The sequence below is a fragment of the Nerophis lumbriciformis genome, linkage group LG29, assembly GCF_033978685.3.
Source record: "Nerophis lumbriciformis linkage group LG29, RoL_Nlum_v2.1, whole genome shotgun sequence".
Lineage (NCBI taxonomy): Eukaryota > Metazoa > Chordata > Actinopteri > Syngnathiformes > Syngnathidae > Nerophis > Nerophis lumbriciformis.
In genome coordinates this window covers 9,165,001-9,183,174 of record NC_084576.2, presented here as the reverse complement: position 1 = coordinate 9,183,174, position 18,174 = coordinate 9,165,001, and the positions used below count along the sequence as shown (strand labels likewise).

General features: G+C 40.5%; 1 protein-coding gene across 1 annotated transcript in view; it reads right to left on the bottom strand.

Annotated features, from left to right (window-relative positions):
• kiaa1109 (KIAA1109 ortholog) overlaps positions 1–18,174 on the bottom strand; it is a 255,509-nt gene that overhangs the window by 228,267 nt on the left and 9,068 nt on the right. The window contains exons 4-5 of the mRNA XM_061925065.1: positions 7,664–7,742; positions 7,510–7,574 (exon numbers count right to left, since the gene is read on the bottom strand). Coding sequence (XP_061781049.1) covers positions 7,510–7,574; positions 7,664–7,742 — 144 coding nt within the window. The remainder of the gene's footprint in view (positions 1–7,509; positions 7,575–7,663; positions 7,743–18,174) is intronic.

The following is an 18,174-nucleotide window of genomic DNA, read 5'->3' as shown; positions in this document are numbered from 1 at the left end:
AAACACGTCTATAATTTCTAAATTGGCGTTTGTCTCCAGTCTTATAAATTGGTGCAACTTTAGCTATTTTCATTTTTTGAAATGATAGCTTACTGATATACATTAATGGTCCTGAGATCTCTTCAATAACCTTTTTAATCATTTTCATATCAATTCCATTCCAATCGATCAAAGTCTTACATTTGCATTTGTTCACGATTTTAACTATTTCCTCCTGTGTCACATTATGGAGGAACATTGAGTTGGGATTTTTATCTAAGGTGTCATTGAAGTCCTCAGTTGAAACTGGGTCTGGAACCCTTTCCTCCAGTTTTGGTCCAATATTTACAAAGTAATTATTGAAGCTTTCAACTACTTCCTTCATGTTGTCATTATTTATGTTTCTGTCTGAGAAGTATTGGGAGTAATCCCTCTTAGTGCTATTTTAATAATGCTATTAAGGATGCCCCATGTTGCTCTCATATTGTTTTTGTTTCTGTTTAATAATTGATTGTAATATTAGTTTCTACATGTTTGTAGTATGCTAGCTTGTTTTTATACTTATTGTAATTCATTTCTGCCTCTGTAGTTCTTTGTGTTATACATTATATATATAATGTATGCTTATTACAAGCATGTTTTAATCCTTTTGTCATCCATGGTTGATTGTCCTTTCTCTGCTTTCTACTGAGTTGTTTCCATGGACAATGTTTGTCATAAAGTATTATGAACGTGTTTAAAAAATGTTCATATGTTTTATCAACATGTTCATTGTACACATTGTCCCAATTGTGCTTTTCAAGCTCATTTTTGAAAGCAATCATACTCCTCTCATTGCATAGTGTTCGAAATGTATTGTTGTGTTCCATGTTCTTCTTCTTGTAGTTTCCATCATATATTGCAAAAACTGGCAGATGATCACTAACGTCGGTTATAAGTAGACCACTTGTAGTGTTATTATCAAAATCATTGGTAAAAATATTATCAATAAGCATTGCACAGTGTCCTGTGATTCTGCTTGGCTTTGTGATTTTAGGATATAAAATGATAATGTACATTGTATCAATGAAGTCATCAATGGACTTTTGCTTGTTAGGGTTCAATAAGTCAATATTAAAGTCACCACATAAGAAAATTATTTTTTGACCATTGTCCATGTAAGTTGCCTTGATCCATTCTTCAAATGTTTCTATATTTGATTTAGGTGATCTATATATGCGACTGATGAATATGTTTTTGCTTTTTTCCTGACATATTTCAATGGTTATACATTCTAAGATATTATCTATAGCAAATGACATGTTTTACCACTTTGTAGTTCAGGTTCTTCATCGTGTATGTCAATTTTTGTTGGTTCTGTTGACGTAGTTTAGTTCATATCCTTCCAGATCAAAATATATTCCTTGTTTATCATCAGTCCATGTTTCTGTGACAACAATCACTTTGAAGGGTTCGTTGAATTGTTCGAAAAAGTGCTTCATGTTGTTGTAATTTGCGTACAAGCTTCTGCTATTAAAATGAATAATTGAAAATTTGTTATCACACTTAATGTTGCTATTGTATTGTTCATTTGTATAATAAAAACAATTACTGATGTGGGAGAAAAAAATTGTATCTGGATCTCTATCATTTTCCAAATGGGTTATACTTGTATAGCGCTTTTCTACCTTCAAGGTACTCAAAGCGCTTTGACAGTATTTCCACATTCACCCATTCACACACACATTCACACAATGATGGCGGGAGCTGCCATGCAAGGCGCTAACCAGCAGCCATCAGGGGCAAGGGGTGAAGTGTCTTGCCCAAGGACACAACGGACATGACTAGGATGGTAGAAGGTGGGGATTGAACCCCAGTAACCAGCAACCCTCCGATTGCTGGCACGGCCACTCTACCAACTTCGCCACGCCGTCCCCAATCCTGTTTTTTGTGATCTTTGTTGCAGAAGTTTTTGAGTTCCATATTTTTTGTTCAACAATCTCTGATGATGTTTCAATAATCTCTAAAGGTGTAGGTGGATGCACTCCTGAATCTAGGTCCTCTTGTTTAGTGGTCCCTTGGAACATAGTACTGTTGGTGTTGAATTTAGGTGTTTGTTTTCTTTCAGACTCCATTATCATCGTCGTTGTGGAAGCAACTTTAACATTTGTCCAGGTCCTTGATGCCAGGGACAACAAGTACTCTTGCTTCTGGACCTCCATTCAGCTTGATGTAGATTTTACAGTTGGCGCCCTCAAGTTCCCTGGATTGTTCCATGCTTTTGCGTGCTGTCTTGGCGATTTCAGCATTACGTTTTGTGAGATGCTCATTCATGTACCGTATTTTTTGGACTATAAGTCGCAGTTTTTTTCATAGTGCGACTTATACTGCGACTTATACTCAGGAGCGACTTATGTGTGAAATTATTAACACATTAGCGTAAAATATCAAATATTATTATTTAGCTCATTCACGTAAGAGACTAGACGTACAGTATAAGATTTCATCGGATTTAGTGATTAGGAGTGACAGATTGTTTGCTAAACGTATAGCATGTTCTATATGTTATAGTTATTTGAATGACTCTTACCATAATATGTTACGTTAACATACCAGGCACGTTCTCAGTTGGTTATTTATGCGTCATATAACGTACACTTATTCAGCCTGTTGTTCACTATTCTTTATTCAATTTAAATTGCCTTTCAAATGTCTATTCTTGGTGTTGGGTTTTATCAAATACATTTCCCCAAAAAATGTGACTCCAGTACGACTTATATATGTTTTTTTCCTTCTTTATTATGCATTTTCGGCCGGTGCGACTTATACTCCGGAGCGACTTATAGTCCGAAAAATACGGTACACATTTGTTCCCTTCAGCTTCTGTCCCTGTTTCAGCAGTGCCATTTTATATTTTCTGTTTCACGAGTTTCATGAGGATGACTGGAGTGGTGTTTTTGTTTCTTCCATTCAGTGGGATGAATGTTTCGATGGTATTAATGTTGATTTCAATTTATTTTGATTGCAGAAAGTTGACCACTTGCTGTTCTGCTGAAAAAACATTGATTTCATCTGGTTCACCTCCATTATTCACAGCTTTCGCGTAAGATCTTGGTTTAATTTGGTGCCCTGTCACATTGATACCATTTATTCGTTTATCCTGATCCATTTCATTTATGATATTCCTCAGCATGTTGTTGTCTCGTTTCACTGCAATAACTTCTTCTTGAAGAGTCCTCATTGCTTGGCGCATTTCCTGGAAGTCCTTTCTTATGTTGTTAGTCTGACTTTGCAGAATTTCTATATTTTTCCTGCAGACTTCTCAGATCTTTTTTGGATTCTATTGTTGCTTTTCTATGATCTTTTTTAAAGGGGAACACTATCACAATTTCAGAAGGGTTAAAACCATTAAAAATCAGTTCCCAGTGGCTTATTTTATTTTTCGAAGTTTTTTTCAAAATTTTACCCATCACGCAATATCCCTAAAAAAAGCTTCAAAGTGCCTGATTTTAACCATCGTTATATACACCCGTCCATTTTCCTGTGACGTCACACAGTGATGCCAATACAAACAAACATGGCGGATAGAACAGCAAGGTATAGCGACATTAGCTCGGATTTAGACTCGGATTTCAGCGGCTTAAGCGATTCAACAGATTACGCATGTATTGAAACGGATGGTTGTAGTGTGGAGGCAGGTAGCGAAAACGAAATTGAAGAAGAAACTTAAGCTATTGAGCCATATCGGTTTTAACCGTATGCAAGCGAAACCGACGAAAACGACACGACAGCCAGCGACACGGGAGAAAGCGAGGACGAATTCGGCGATCGCCTTCTAACCAACGATTGGTATGTGTTTGTTTGGCATTAAAGGAAACTAACAACTATGAACTAGGTTTACAGCATATGAAATACATTTGGCAACAACATGCACTTTGAGAGTGCAGACAGCCCATTTCAGGCGCGCTAAGAACATATATTTTTCCACGATTTCAGCACTCAAGTTAACCATACCTAAATAGACACAAAATACTGCATTACACAAGACTACCCGAATGTACTCGAATGATTGAAAAAAATAAATGTTTTTAAGCTAAATTATTGGTAAACACAGTTTATGTATAATAATTTACGTAAAACCGCGAGTAAGGAATAAAGTTTTCATCAATTAATATATTCTGTAGACATACCCTCATCCGCTCTCTTTTCCTGAAAGCTGATCTGTCCAGTTTTGGAGTTGATGTCAGCAGGCCAGGGAAGCTAGGGTCGATATTTTTCTCTTGATCATCTTCGGTGGCATAAGGAACGGTAGAAGCGGTGTGAGTCAAGACATCCAGGGGGTTTAGCTCGCTCGTCTGCGGGAACAAACTGCCGCCATTGCTTGCCGTGCTACTGAGGTCCTTTGTCCCTGAATAGCTCACACACTCCGGCAGATTCAATGGGGGGCTGGCGGCAGATTTCTTTGACTTTATCGTTGGAAATGCATCTGCTTTGAGTGTCGCAGGATATCCACACATTCTTGCCATCTCTGTCGTAGCATAGCTTTCGTCGGTATAGTGTGCGGAACAAACGACTGACCATTGCGTCGGCTTTCCCCACACCCTCGTATTTTGAACGAATTTCGTCCAATTTCTTGCCACTTTCCCATCTTTGGGCCACTGGTGCAACTTGAATCCGTCCCTGTTCGTGTTGTTACACCCTCCGACAACACACCGACGAAAGTGAGAAAATGGCGGATTGCTTCCCGATGTGACGTCACAACGTCCAAGAGCGAATAATAGAAAGGCGTTTAATTCGCCAAAATTCACCCATCTAGAGTTCGGAAATCGGTTAAAAAAATATATGGTCTTTTTTCTACAACATCAAGGTATATATTGACGCTTACATAAGTCTGGTGATAATGTTCCCCTTTAAGTTCTCTTATTGCTCTTTCCAGGTCAGCCTTGTAATCTTCTTTAAGTTCTCTTATTGCTCTTTCCAGATCTACTTTGTGTTCTATTCTAGCCATGGACTATTTTTTATAGCATCACGTCTTGATTCCCATTCCCACCCCTTTGTGTCCTGTGTCCAGAGAATCATTTGATTCAGATGACACCGAAACTTTCGGGATTTGAGTTTTCCTTTTAGATTTTGACATGGCGGCAGGTCGCTGACGTCAGTGCCTCTTGTATCAGCTCTCTAACGGCAGTTATTTCTTTAGCGACTTGCGGCACTTTTAACTTGTTTATTTTAACAATTTCATACCTTGTCGCGTTCAGAGATCAACTTTAGGTGTCAGCCTGTCAACTTATATCACTCTGTGTTGTCGGAAGCACTTTAAAACAGCTACAAACTCGCTGTATCTTATGGTTGCTATGCAACCGCTTTGAATTGCGGTAAGGGGCTGTTGGCTTGAGGCTAATGGCTCTTACAACTCGCCTTATTTCAGCGTATTAGTGCCTATCAATGGACCAAAATTAGTTTGAAGATGCCAGGTAACTCTCCTGTGGCTGTGATCACAAATCAGTGGTCAAACATCTTCAAACTTATCAAAAACCCCGGTAGCAACAGTGGAGCCTTTTTCTTTGCGTCCTCTCCCATTGACATGAAGTGACGAGTGTGATGTGTAACTATATTGCAACATTATGACTTGTTTGTAGGTATATTTGAGCTAATTTAATTTCCTTTACTTATGTCCTATGTGTATTTAATTTATATTTGCAAGTCTCATTATCTGTATGTAGTATTGGCTGCATTTGTGATTGTTGTTTGCGTGCTGTTATGCACCACAGCAAACGTTACCCAGAAGACAGCCTGCCGTTTCCATTAACATCTATACCTTTGCCCAATCTAAGCCAGTAATATCCAGGAGTTATCTCTTATTTTCTAATATTGTAAAAAATTTGTAGAATAAATATTAAAATGTCAACATTTCTGTCAACGAAGATTAATTGTGTCAGTCTGTGACAGTCATTTTGACAGGCTAATTTAGCTAGACACTTAAATCATGTGTTGCTTTCATTATAACACTTATATTAGGCCTTTAATTTTTTATGGCTCTAGACAGATTTTTTTAGCCGACTCCTGCTATAGGTCAAGGCTATTTTAATGGCGGCCAAGGGGGGCAAATCCAGGCAGGGAACAGCACCACACCCTTCCCAAGTTCAGTTCAAAGCTTTGGACAGACTAACCGCTTTCTGGAAATTTGGCACCTAGAATAATGTAGTTGGATAGTGTTTGGCAAATACTTTGCCGAAAAAGGAAGTGAATTACTCGAAATTACTCTTTATGAAATGTAATTAATTATTAAGCGAAGTAAATATTGCGTTACTTAAAAAACAAACTTCAAAACATCTGGCATATGCAGTTGAGAGATGTTTCATAAGACCAGAGTGTGTGTGTGTATGCCTTTAAAAGGCCATGCCTGTCAGTGATGTGTGACGTCAGCGCCCAAACAGAGCAGCATTAGCTCAGCTGTGTTTGTTCGGGCATCCCAGATTCCACTATTTTCAGATTGGCTAGTTAGCTGCTTAGATCTAAAGCTAGCTATGCTAGCCACGCAGCAGGCCTAGTGCACACCGCGTTATAGTATAGGTTAACTAGTGAGACAGTAAAGAGAATAAAAGTAGTCAGTAGATCGGGAAAAGCAGGAGGTATTCCTGTAAAGTATTGTAGTAATGGGAATATTGTGTAGTGAACTGTAATTTCCCAGTGTGGGCTGCAGTGGGCAGCAATGGGCTTGCCACAGTGTTAGACCTAGTCTGGGAGAGAGGAAGACATCAGAAAGTATTCGAGGAGCTGTTATTGAGAGTGTGTGTCGCGCTCCTACCTTTTAACTATACAGTGCTAGTTTTGTGAAAACAAATAAAAGGCTGACTTGTGCACAGTCATTCTGCCGAGTCCCTCATATCTCTGCTGCCATTACGGTATAATCATGAATTTAGTAAGATTAGATGTAATAAAAAGTTTCATGTTATAATTGAACAAGCAAACACACTTGCTGCAGATATCATGAATGGAATCTTACAACCATGACTCCTGGCATTCTCTCAATGAGCTTCAAGCACACCTGTAAAGTGAAAACCATTTCAGGTGACTACCTCTTGAAGCCCATCGAGAGAATGCCAAGAGTGTGCAAAGCAGTAATCAGAGCAAAGAGTGGCTATTTTGAAGTAACTGGAATATAAAACATGTTTTCAGTTATTTCACCTTTTTTGTTAAGTACACGTGTGTTCATTCATAGTTTTGATGCCTTCAGTGACAATCTACAATGTAAATAGTCATGAAAATAAAGAAAACACATTGAATGAGAAGGTGTGTTCAAACTTTTGGCCTGTACTGTAAAAGTAAATAATCAGATTACTATTATTCGGAACACAGACTACTTCCTCTGTAAAAAACACACAACTACACTGAGGACACAGAAATGTCAAACCACAAAAAACTAAAAAAAATGTTTGGATTTATCAACAGCAATGATTAGATTAATTAACAATAAGATATTTCAAAGTTGATTGGATTTAAGGTTGTAGACTATACCAGTGATCTCTAGGATAGCTACAGTTTGCTCACCATGCTGTTTCTGCTTTGGGTTATACATCTTCCACCAGCGAAAAATGAGGAAGCCATCCTGTATCCTATCACAAAAAATGATTAAAAAGATTGGTATGTGCAAGCAGACAGTATTTGAGCAGAGATCAGCGCAAAAAGCAAGAGATCAGATTACCTGATAGACATGTCCTGGTTGATGTAATAAACATCTCTGAACATGACTTTTCCTGACAGCACAGATAAGGAGAAGGAGCCTGTGGAGAAAGCGCAGATCAGTTTTGTTATTGACAACATGTGCAAATAGCACATGTTCGTTACAACACATAACAGCCGAATTTAACACTGAGAATAAACACCCCATTAGGACTGCAGCTGATTAAAATGTTGAATGGATGGAAATAAGGTTTGGAAAAATCCTAAAAGTAAATAATCTTGATTAAGGTTGTGATTTTGTAATAATTATGAATATTTACCAAACAGAAAAAGAGTTCCTGTGAAATGTACACATTTTTACTTGACTGTATTTATCTAAACCCAGAGTCTGACTGCCTGAGCGCCACACTATAATTTACATTTTGGATTATTTTGGATCTTTTCTTGACCACCATTATTGTATGTTAGCTGACACTTGCAATTTGAGCATTGTCTGGTGTGATTTGTTGAAAATCAACAAGTTGGAAACAATATGTTACCGATAGCTGCTAACAAGCCAGGTTAACTGACAACAAATCTAAGCGATTACCTAGCAACAACTTAATTCGCAGGAGAAACACAAGTTAATCTTTAGTCAAGGAGGAACAGCTCCAAGATAAAGAGGAACAAAGGCTGCACAAGGTAATAGGTGTGGCTATAGGGTTGTACGATTATTGTGACCAAAATGATTATTAGTATTGCCTAATTGTTGAATGTGCTCAATAATTACACATATACACACTGAAATCTTTCCACAAAGTTATTTTTTTATGACTAAAATAAATAGACACTGTTAGAAAACCCACTATTTGGGATGTTTTAGCCGTAGTATTTTATCTCTTTTAATGGCTAAGCTTTTGTTGTTTTAAATATCTGTATGTACTTCAGCGTGTATCACTTTAAGATTTATGGTATTTAAATGAAAAGTGCGTGAAAATAAAAATCCATTATCAATATATATTATTTGTGGCAGGTGTTGAGGCATCCTACTCTGTTCAGCGGTCCTTTAACGCACTGTAAAACACCTCAGTCTCGTAGTCCTGAGTATAGAACGATCACTCTGTTCTAAGAGAAGACAACTTGTAGGTTAAATGTACAAAGTTGAATAGCTTGGTTGTTCAGACAGTAATGTGTTTATATATGTTTAGGTTGGGGTATGTCATTTTTTAATGGGAAAATATGTTAAAGTCTCTTGTTTTCATGATAGCATTTTAGTTAGCGAGCTGGGGCCAGTCAGTCTGTGAGTTTATCAAACTGCAATCCAATCACGTTTTTTCAATATCTTTTTTTTTTAATTTAAAAACGGTAATAACAGTCAGGAGTTTTATTGTGATTATCATTAATACCATTTATCATTACATCCCTAGATGTGGCATTGAAAAATGTTTTAATTCAATCACAACCTTCCAGGGGATAACAAAATGACAAACTAATGAGATAACCGAACAGTTCTCAGCTCAACGGAAGAAGAATACAAAGGAAACAAAGAAACAAGTTGAAAAAAAAAAAAAAGTTGTTAATTATCAGTGAGCATATAGTTTTCTTTGTGCATGATTTTACCGAGGGATTCCCAATAACGTTGGTCGACCGATATTGGACTATCCATCCATCCATTTTCTACCGCTTGTCCCGTTTGGGGTCGCGGGGGAGCTGGAGCCTATGTCAGCTGCATTCGGGTGGAAAGCGGTGTACACCCTGGACAAGTCGCCAACAGAGATAGACAGACAACATTCACACTCACATTCACACACTCGGGACAATTTAGTGTTGCCAATTAACCTATCCCCAGGTGCATGTCTTTGGAGGTGGGGGGAAGCTGGAGTACCTGGAGGGAACCCACGCAGTCACGGAGAGAACATGCAAAATCCACACAGAAAGATCCCGAGCGCAGGATCGAACCCAGGACCTTCGTATTGTGAGGCAGACGCACTAGCCCCTCTACCACCGTGCTGCCCGATATTGGACTAAAAATATGATATTGGATTGGTATCAGTTTTTCTGCTGACAATTATATTGTTATGTAGTATCAAACTCCACAGGCCACAGACCAACAAGCTTGCCACTCCTACGTCAATGGTGTGAAATTATTTCCAAGGTTGTTCTTTGTGTTATAAATATGCAATTTGCAATGATTATGTGTGGGGTGAGTAAGGTGTCTTTCTTTAGTATTTCACTCAGAATCCCACGTAGTTTTCCTAACTGTTTCATTTTTTTGCAGTATGGTAAGTCAATGATGTGGGCCTTTGTAATTGTCTTCCCATATCTACACACAAAAATTCTAATATGTTAAAACAAGTGAACAACAATGACGACAATTATTTTAGGTCCAGAAAGTATTGTGCTTTATTTAGTCAGTATCAAAGTGCTTCTTGCAACTTCCATCCATCCATCCATTTCCTACTGCTTGTCCCTTTTGGGGTCGCGGGGGTGCTGTAGCCTAGCTCAGCTACACATGGGCGGAAGGCAGGTACACTAGGGCTGAGCGATATATCGATTTACTTGATATATCGCGTATAATGTCTCTGTGCGATATAGAAAATGACTATATCGTGATATTCGAGTATACGTTCTCACGCAGTTGCTTTAGCTGCGGGGCATTAAACTGCATGCGTTTCTCACTCTTTCCTGTCTCTGCTTCTCACAGAGACTTAAAACCAGCGCACCTTCTTACACACGTCATATACTGTCACGTGAGCAACGTCACACGCTCCCGCGGAGCGAGAGGTAGCGACATGGTAACGTTAGCTGTGATGCTAACAGCTAACGGTGTGGTTTGAGTGGGAATACGAGAGAAAGAAGGTGCGAATCTGGTAACAAATGAAGGAATAATTAATTCCCAAGAAAAACAGCACGGGGTCCATTGTCTGACGGTGGTTTGGCTTCAAGCGGGAATATGTCTTTACATCATGTCAACATCTCCGTTCGGTGCCACACCAACTAAATGCCGAAGCAACTATTTCCACATCAACACCGTATGACATATACTATTTGATATGCAGCTCATTTTTATGTGACACGTATTGAAATATCTTGTGTGTCATCATGCACAAAAGTGCACTTATACCTTGTTTTAAAATGTCTCTGACAATCTTGCACTTTCTGTTTTGAAATTACATGAATGTTTGTGCCACTGCTTAATAACTGCTTAATAAATACAGTTTTGCTAAATTGACTTAGTTGTGATTTCCCTCTCTGCATGAAAGTTTAAAATGAGCATATATTAATGCAGTATGAACAAGAATGTTTTAATGTAGACACATAGAATCATCATACTGCTGTGATTATATGTATCAAGTGTTCATTCAAGGCTAAGGCAAAATATCAAGATATATATCGTGTATCGCGATATGGCCTAAAAATATCGAGATATTTAAAAAAAGGCCATATCACTCAGCCCTAGGGTACACCTTGGACAAGTCGCCACCTCATCACAGGGCCAACACAGACAAACAGACAACATTCACACTCACATGCACACACTAAGGCCAATTTAGTGTTGCCGATCAACCTATCCCCAGGTGCATGTCTTTGGAAGAGGGAGGAAGCCGGAGTACCCAGAGGGAACCCACGCAGTCACGGGGAGAACATGCAAACTCCACACAGAAAGATCCCGAGCGCAGGATCGAACCCAGGACTACTCCTTCTTGCAACTTAATGTTGAATATTCTATTTTATGTAAGATTTCCAACTCATTTTATCATCGATTATGACACCTTGAAACTCATTTTTAGTAGCGGTGCACGATAGGTATTGGGCAGAAAATTACTAGGCCAGAATTTTGACATCATACAATCGCTCCAACGAGGGAAGACTACTTACTTACCGTACTGTGCTGTAGGTGGGTGTGGGTGAGCAAATCAAGGGTTCCCTTTCTCTTACCTTGTAAGAGGCCGTAAACTTGGGCAGTGTAAATAAACATGGCGTCGATTGTGTGGGATTTCCTCAGACATGTTGCATGTTATCTGAACCAAATGTGCAGTAAAAATGCCGCAAGGAGGTGAAAACAACACATTAAACCCTATCATCCACCTGAAATTGCAGCAACACCACTACATTGATTTCACCTGCAACACCTATAAATAATACATATAAATAAGCAAGAAGTTAATCGTATCAGCTTGAAAAAAAATCCCACTTTTTAGGCACCTGTTGTGACTATGTTTGCGCAATCAATTGTCATTAAATGCCCTCTTTGTTATTTCCATATAGCATTATTTATGTTGAATGATCTTTATTAGTCATTTTTTTCTGGCACTGTTGAATGAGCCGATCTGAGAAGCAAAATTATCTCCCATAATCTTCTGCCCAGCACAGCTCAGCAAAATATGGCAAAAAACACAAAGGAGCAGAGCGGAAAGTTCAAGCAAGTGACATTTAGATAACTTTTGGCTTCGCTGTCAAGGAAAATGAAAGAGGAGGAAAAGTGACGGACATGCAATATACAGTTAGCAGATATTGCCAGAACGCAATCTACTAAAACTCTGAAAATAAAAGCAGTCACTTGATTAATCATCAGCAAGGAAAGATTATTGATGAAAAACCAAGGTGTAAGCCAGGCCAAAAATCAATTTGTGAGGCATTTGAACAAGATTTCCTCATGACAGCCCAAGAGCTCAATTAATCTCACGGTGTGTCAGAAAACTCATTGTCAAAGGCCTGTTTTCAGTGGTGCACAAGGGATTTAAAAGATTGGTGTACATACTTGAGCCAAGGTACAAAATTCCATCCATCTATCCATTTTCTACCGCTTATCCCTTTCGGGGTTCGCGCGGGGTCGCTGATACCTATCTCAGCTACATTCGGCAGCCGATTGGAGCTGTGGCCGCAAGGTGGTTGGTGCCTGTCATGGCGGTAATCCTAGAGCAGGGGTCTTTTGTTCACACTGATGCGGCTCAGCTACATATTTGCCAACCCCCCCGATTTTCCCGGGAGACTTTCGGATTTCTGTGCCTCTCGCTGAAAACCCTCGGGATTAAAATTCTCCGATTTTCACCCTTAGAATAATAATAACGGCGTGCCATGATGGTACAGCATTTAGCACCCTCTACAATCTGTACAAACAGCGTGCCAGCCCAGCCTTTTGTTATTTGCATCTCCTGCTTGCACACGTAAGTGACAGCAAGGCATACTTGGTCAACAGCCACACAGGTTACACTGACGGTGGCCATATAAAACAACTTCAACACTCTTACTAATAATGCGCCACACTTTGAACCAAAACCAAACAAGAATGACAAACACATTTCGGGAGAACATCTGCACCTTAACACAACATAAACACAACAGAACAAATATACAGAATCCCATGCAGCCCTGACTCTTCCGGGCTACATTATGCACCCCTGTTACCACCAAACCCCGCCCCCACCCCAACCCTGCTCCCTTACACATCAACCCTCCCCCCTCTGTGCGTCGGTTGAGGTGGGCGGGGTTTGGTAGCGGGGGTGTATAATGTAGCCCGGAAGAGTTAGGGCTGCATGGGATTCTGGGTATTTGTTCTGTTGTGTTTATGTTGTGTTACGGTGCAGATGTTCTCCTGAAATATGTTTGGCATTCTTGTTTGGTGTGGGTTCCCAGTGTGGTGCATTATTAAAAAGAGTGTTAAAGTATTTTATACCGCCACCGTCAGTGTAACATGTGTGGTTGTTGACCAAGTATGCCTTGCTGTCACTGAAGTGAGCAAGCAGAAGCTCCCATACAACGTGTGGCTGAGCCGGCACAGCACGTTCGTGAGAATAGTCGCCCTGGAATTCGTAGTCTGCCGTAAAAATCGGGAGGGTTGACAAGAATGACGCTGTCAAGCGCCATTCATATAAAACTTGCAGGCCGCAGTAACATTAAATATACATATTAAGGTGCGGGCCGCGTGTCTGAGACCCCTGGTTTATACATGGCACAAAGGAAAAAAAAAACTTTGTATGCAGTGTTATTTCATTTTGAAATTCAAAAGATTTTTGTGGATCCCATTGTTTTCTTTAATTTGTGAAGCTGGTCAAAATGGCTCTTTGACTGGTAAAGGTTGCCGACCCCTGTCCTAGAGGGATGCCGTCAAGCTGAAGAAAGAGTCCTATCGGGTCCTTCTGGCTCTATGGACTCCGGAGGCAGCGGACAGGTACCGACAGGCCAAGCGGTGTGCAGCTTCAGCGGTCGCGGAGGCAAAAACTCGGACATGGGAGGAGTTCGGGGAAGCCATGGAAAACGACTTCTGGATGGCTTCGAAGCGATTCTGGACCACCCTCGGCCGCCGCGGAAGGGGAAGCAGTGCACTGTCCAACACCGTGTATGGTGAGGATGGTGTTCTGCTGACCTCAACAGCGGATGTTGTGGATCTGTGGAAGGAATACTTCGAAGAACCCCTTATTCCCCCCAACACGTCTTCCTATGAGGAAGCAGTGCCTGGGGCGAATCTGGGCTGGAGGTTGCCAAGGTAGTTAAATAGCTCCTCGGTGGCAAGGCCCCTAGGGTGGGAGTTCCTTAATCAGAAGAATCAGAATCAGAATCAGCTTTATTGTCATTACGCAAGGTAACGAGATTGAGGCCATTCCATACAGTGCGATGTGTGCATGCTAGAAAAACAATGTGCAAATATATAAAAATATTAAAAAAAAAAAAAAAGGATCTGCAACGCGGGGACATCAGGGGACGGTACCTCTGGATAACAAGATCTGATAGCTCAGTTACAGGTACCTCTGGATAACAAGATCTGATAGCTCAGTTACAGCTCTCTGTGTTATATGTGTTTTATGTTGCACGATTGCACCAAGTAAAATTCCTACTTTGTGAACCCGGTCTCAAACAATGGCAATAAAAACTATTCTGATTGTGATTCTGGTTGTGATTCTGATTGGCAGACCAAAGTTGTGGTTCCTCTCTTTAAGAAGGGGAACCGAAGAGTGTGTTCCAACTATCGTGGGATCACACTCCTCAGCCTCCCCGGTAAGGTCTATTCAGGTGTACTGGAAAAGAGGCAACGCCGGATAGTCAAACCTCGGATACAGGAGGAACAATGTGGTTTTCGTTCTGGTCGTGGACCTGTGGACCAGCTCTATACTCTCGGCAGGGTCCTTGAGGGTGCATGGGAGTTTGCCCAACCAGTCTACATATGCTCTGTGGACTTGGAGAAGGCATTCGACCGTGTCCCCCCGGGAAGTCCTGTGGGGAGTGCTCAGAGAGTATGGGGTATCGGACTGTCTGATTGTGGCGGTCTGCTCCCTGTATGATCAGTGTCAGAGCTTGGTCCGCATTGCCGACAGTAAGTCGGACCTGTTTCCAGTGAGGGTTGGACTCCGCCAAGGCTTCCTTTTGTCACCGATTCTGTTCATAACTTTTATGGACAGAATTTCTAGGCGCAGTCATGGCGTTGAAGGGATCAGGTTTGGTGGCTTCAGGTAGGTCTCTGCTTTTTGCAGATGTTGTGGTCCTGATGGCTTCATCTGGCCAGGATCTTCAGCTCTCACTGGATCGGTTTGCAGCCGAGTGTGAAGCGATTGGGATGGAAATCAGCATCTCCAAGTCCGAGTCCATGGTTCTCGCCCGGAAAAGGGTGGAGTGCCATCTCCGGTTTTGGGAGGTGATCTTGCCCGAAGTGGAGGAGTTCAAGTACCTCGGAGTCTTGTTCACGAGTGAGGGAAGAGTGGATCGTGAGATCGACAGGCGGATCGGTACAGCGTCTTCAGTAATGCGGACGCTGTATGGATCCATTGTGGTGAAGAAGGAGCTGAGCCAGAAGGCAAAGCTCTCAATTTACTGGTCGATCTACGTTCCCATCCTCACCTATGGTCATGAGCTTTAGGTTATGACCGAAAAGACAAGATCACAGACTTTGGACTGCTCGACCCTCGCTTGGACTCTGACCTCGTTGCTTCGCTCCAGCCCCCGACCGCTCGCCTGCCCACGGATACCCTCTTTGCCTAGCCCCTCTGGACTCACGAAGGATTCATCCATCACACACCTACAACATCGTCTGGTATTTTTCACATGGTTAAAATCACACATAGTCCCGCAACAAACACATAGAGTAGCATACACCTCCCACACACTCATCAAAAGGTTACAATAAACCTGGTAACCTGAGCTTCTTCGTGGTGTCGTCTCCTTCCACACCTCGCATACATAACAGTTTTCCTGTGTCTAGTGTTTCAGTTCTTGTCTTGCACTCCTATTTTAGTGGCTTTTTCTGTTTAGTTGGTATTTTCCAGTAGCAGTTTCCTGTCTTCCTTTGAGCGCTATTCCCCGCACCTGCTTTGTTTTAGCAATCAAGACTTTGATTAAGTTGTGGGGACATTGTTGATTGTGATGTCATGTTCAGATGTACTTTGTGGACGCCATCTCTGCTCCACACGCCGTAAGTCTTTGCTGTCGTCCAGCATTCTGTTTTTGTTTACTTTGCAGCCAGTTCAGTTTTAGTTTCATTTTGCACAGCCATCCCTAAGCCTTTTCTTAGCGGCACTCGCCTTTTGTTTATTTTTGGTTTTAGCATTAGATACTGTTTTTCCTGCACACTGCCTCCCGCTGTCGTCTGCATAATGTGATCACGACAAACCATCGTCGTTGTTACCGACATCTACAAAGCAATTAGCTACCTGCTGCTACCTACTGATATGGAAGAATATTACACGGTTACTCTAGACAGTACAGACACTCAACAACGGCACATTATTTGCGGATTATAACTACTGGTTTGCAAAAATATTTTTAACCCAGTTAGGTGAAATCACATAATCTCCCACGGCACACCATGCCGCGGCACAGTGGTTGAAAAACACTGCCCTAGGGAACCTTGCTATCTGTACCTGAGCATGATGACCTATGTTTTCTTCCCTTTTCATACAGTTTCAAAATATATTTAAATACAAATTAGTAAAAGATAGGTAAATACAATATTAAAATAATTCCAGACCAATTTCTAAATTATGCATTTTAGCAAAATTGTTTGAGAGGATCATCAGTAACCAGCTAAAGGTGTTTTTAGAATCAAACAATATTTTATCTCTATTTCAATCTGGTTTTAGAAAACAGCATAGCACTATTACAGCTGCTCTTAAGGTACTCAATGATTTAATCGAGGCTGACGACTGCAAGAAATATTGTGTCGCCCTATTTATTGATTTCTCAAAAGTGTTTGACACAATAGACCAGTGGTCCCCAACCACCGAGCCGCGGCCCGGTACCGGTCCGCGGACCGATTGGTACCGGGCCGCACAAGAAGAAAAAATTTTTTTTTTTTTTTATTTTTTTTTAATTTATTAAATCTACATAAAAACAGAATATATACACTATATATCAATGTATATCAATACAGTCTGCAGGGATACAGTCCGTAAGCACACATGATTGTATTTCTTTATAAAAAAAAATAAAAATAAAAAATAATAATAATAATAATAAAGTTTAAAAAAAATCACCCCCCCACTCCGCGGGACAAATTTTCAAGCGTTGACCGGTCCGCAGCTACAAAAAGGTTGGGGACCACTGCAATAGACCACAGTCTGTTAATTCAAGCCCTTCATCACATTGGATTATCTAAAAATGCAGCTGCTTGGTTCACAGACTATCTTTCCAGCAGAACACAACGTGTACAGGTGGCTGGGACGACCTCTTCATTACTGGACATTACCAAAGGAGTTCCACAAAGCTCAGTGCTGGGGCCCATTTTATTTTCTATCTACTTAAATAATCCTTGCAATAATTTTTTAAATGCAATGTACCATTCTTATGCAGACGACACCGCTATTTATTGCTGTTCAACCGCCATCACTCAGGCTTTTGAGTTTTTACAAGCTGCTTATGATGTCATCCAGGCTCGCTTATTTGATCTTAAATTGGTTTTAAATACAGATAAAAGCAAGGTAATGGTTTTCTCTCATTCAAGGGTGCTACTGGAAAATATTCCAAATATTGTAACATCAAATGGAAACCCTATAGAGCAGGTCTTAATACAAGTACTTGGGTTTTACTCTTGATCAGGAGCTTTCATTTAAAGCCCATTTTAACAACTTGGTCTCTAAGCTTAGGGAAAAGCTTGGTTTCTTTTTTAGAAATTAAAACTGCTTCTCTCTTAAAGTCAAAAAGAAATTGGTGACAGCAACTATCTTGTCCGTAATTGATTATGGAGACGTGCTTTATTTCAGTGCTTCATCTAAATGCCTCCAGTCCTTGGACACTGTCTTTCACTCAGCACTAAAATTTGTTACTGGCTGTCGTAGTCTCACCCACCACTGTCAACTGTATATGAAATCAAACTTATCTTCATTGAAGGCACGCAGGTACACACATTGGCTGACTATCATTTGTAAGGCTCTTTTAGGTTTAATGCCTCCATACTTGTGTACTTTGATACAAATACAAAGCAGTTCTTATGCATTACGCTCTAACACTTTTTATGTTTTAACTGTTCCTCATGTACGGACTGAATTTGGCAAAAGAGCTTTTGGCATTGCTGCCCCTCTGGCATGGAATGCATTGCAGACGAAACTGAAACTCACTGAACTACTT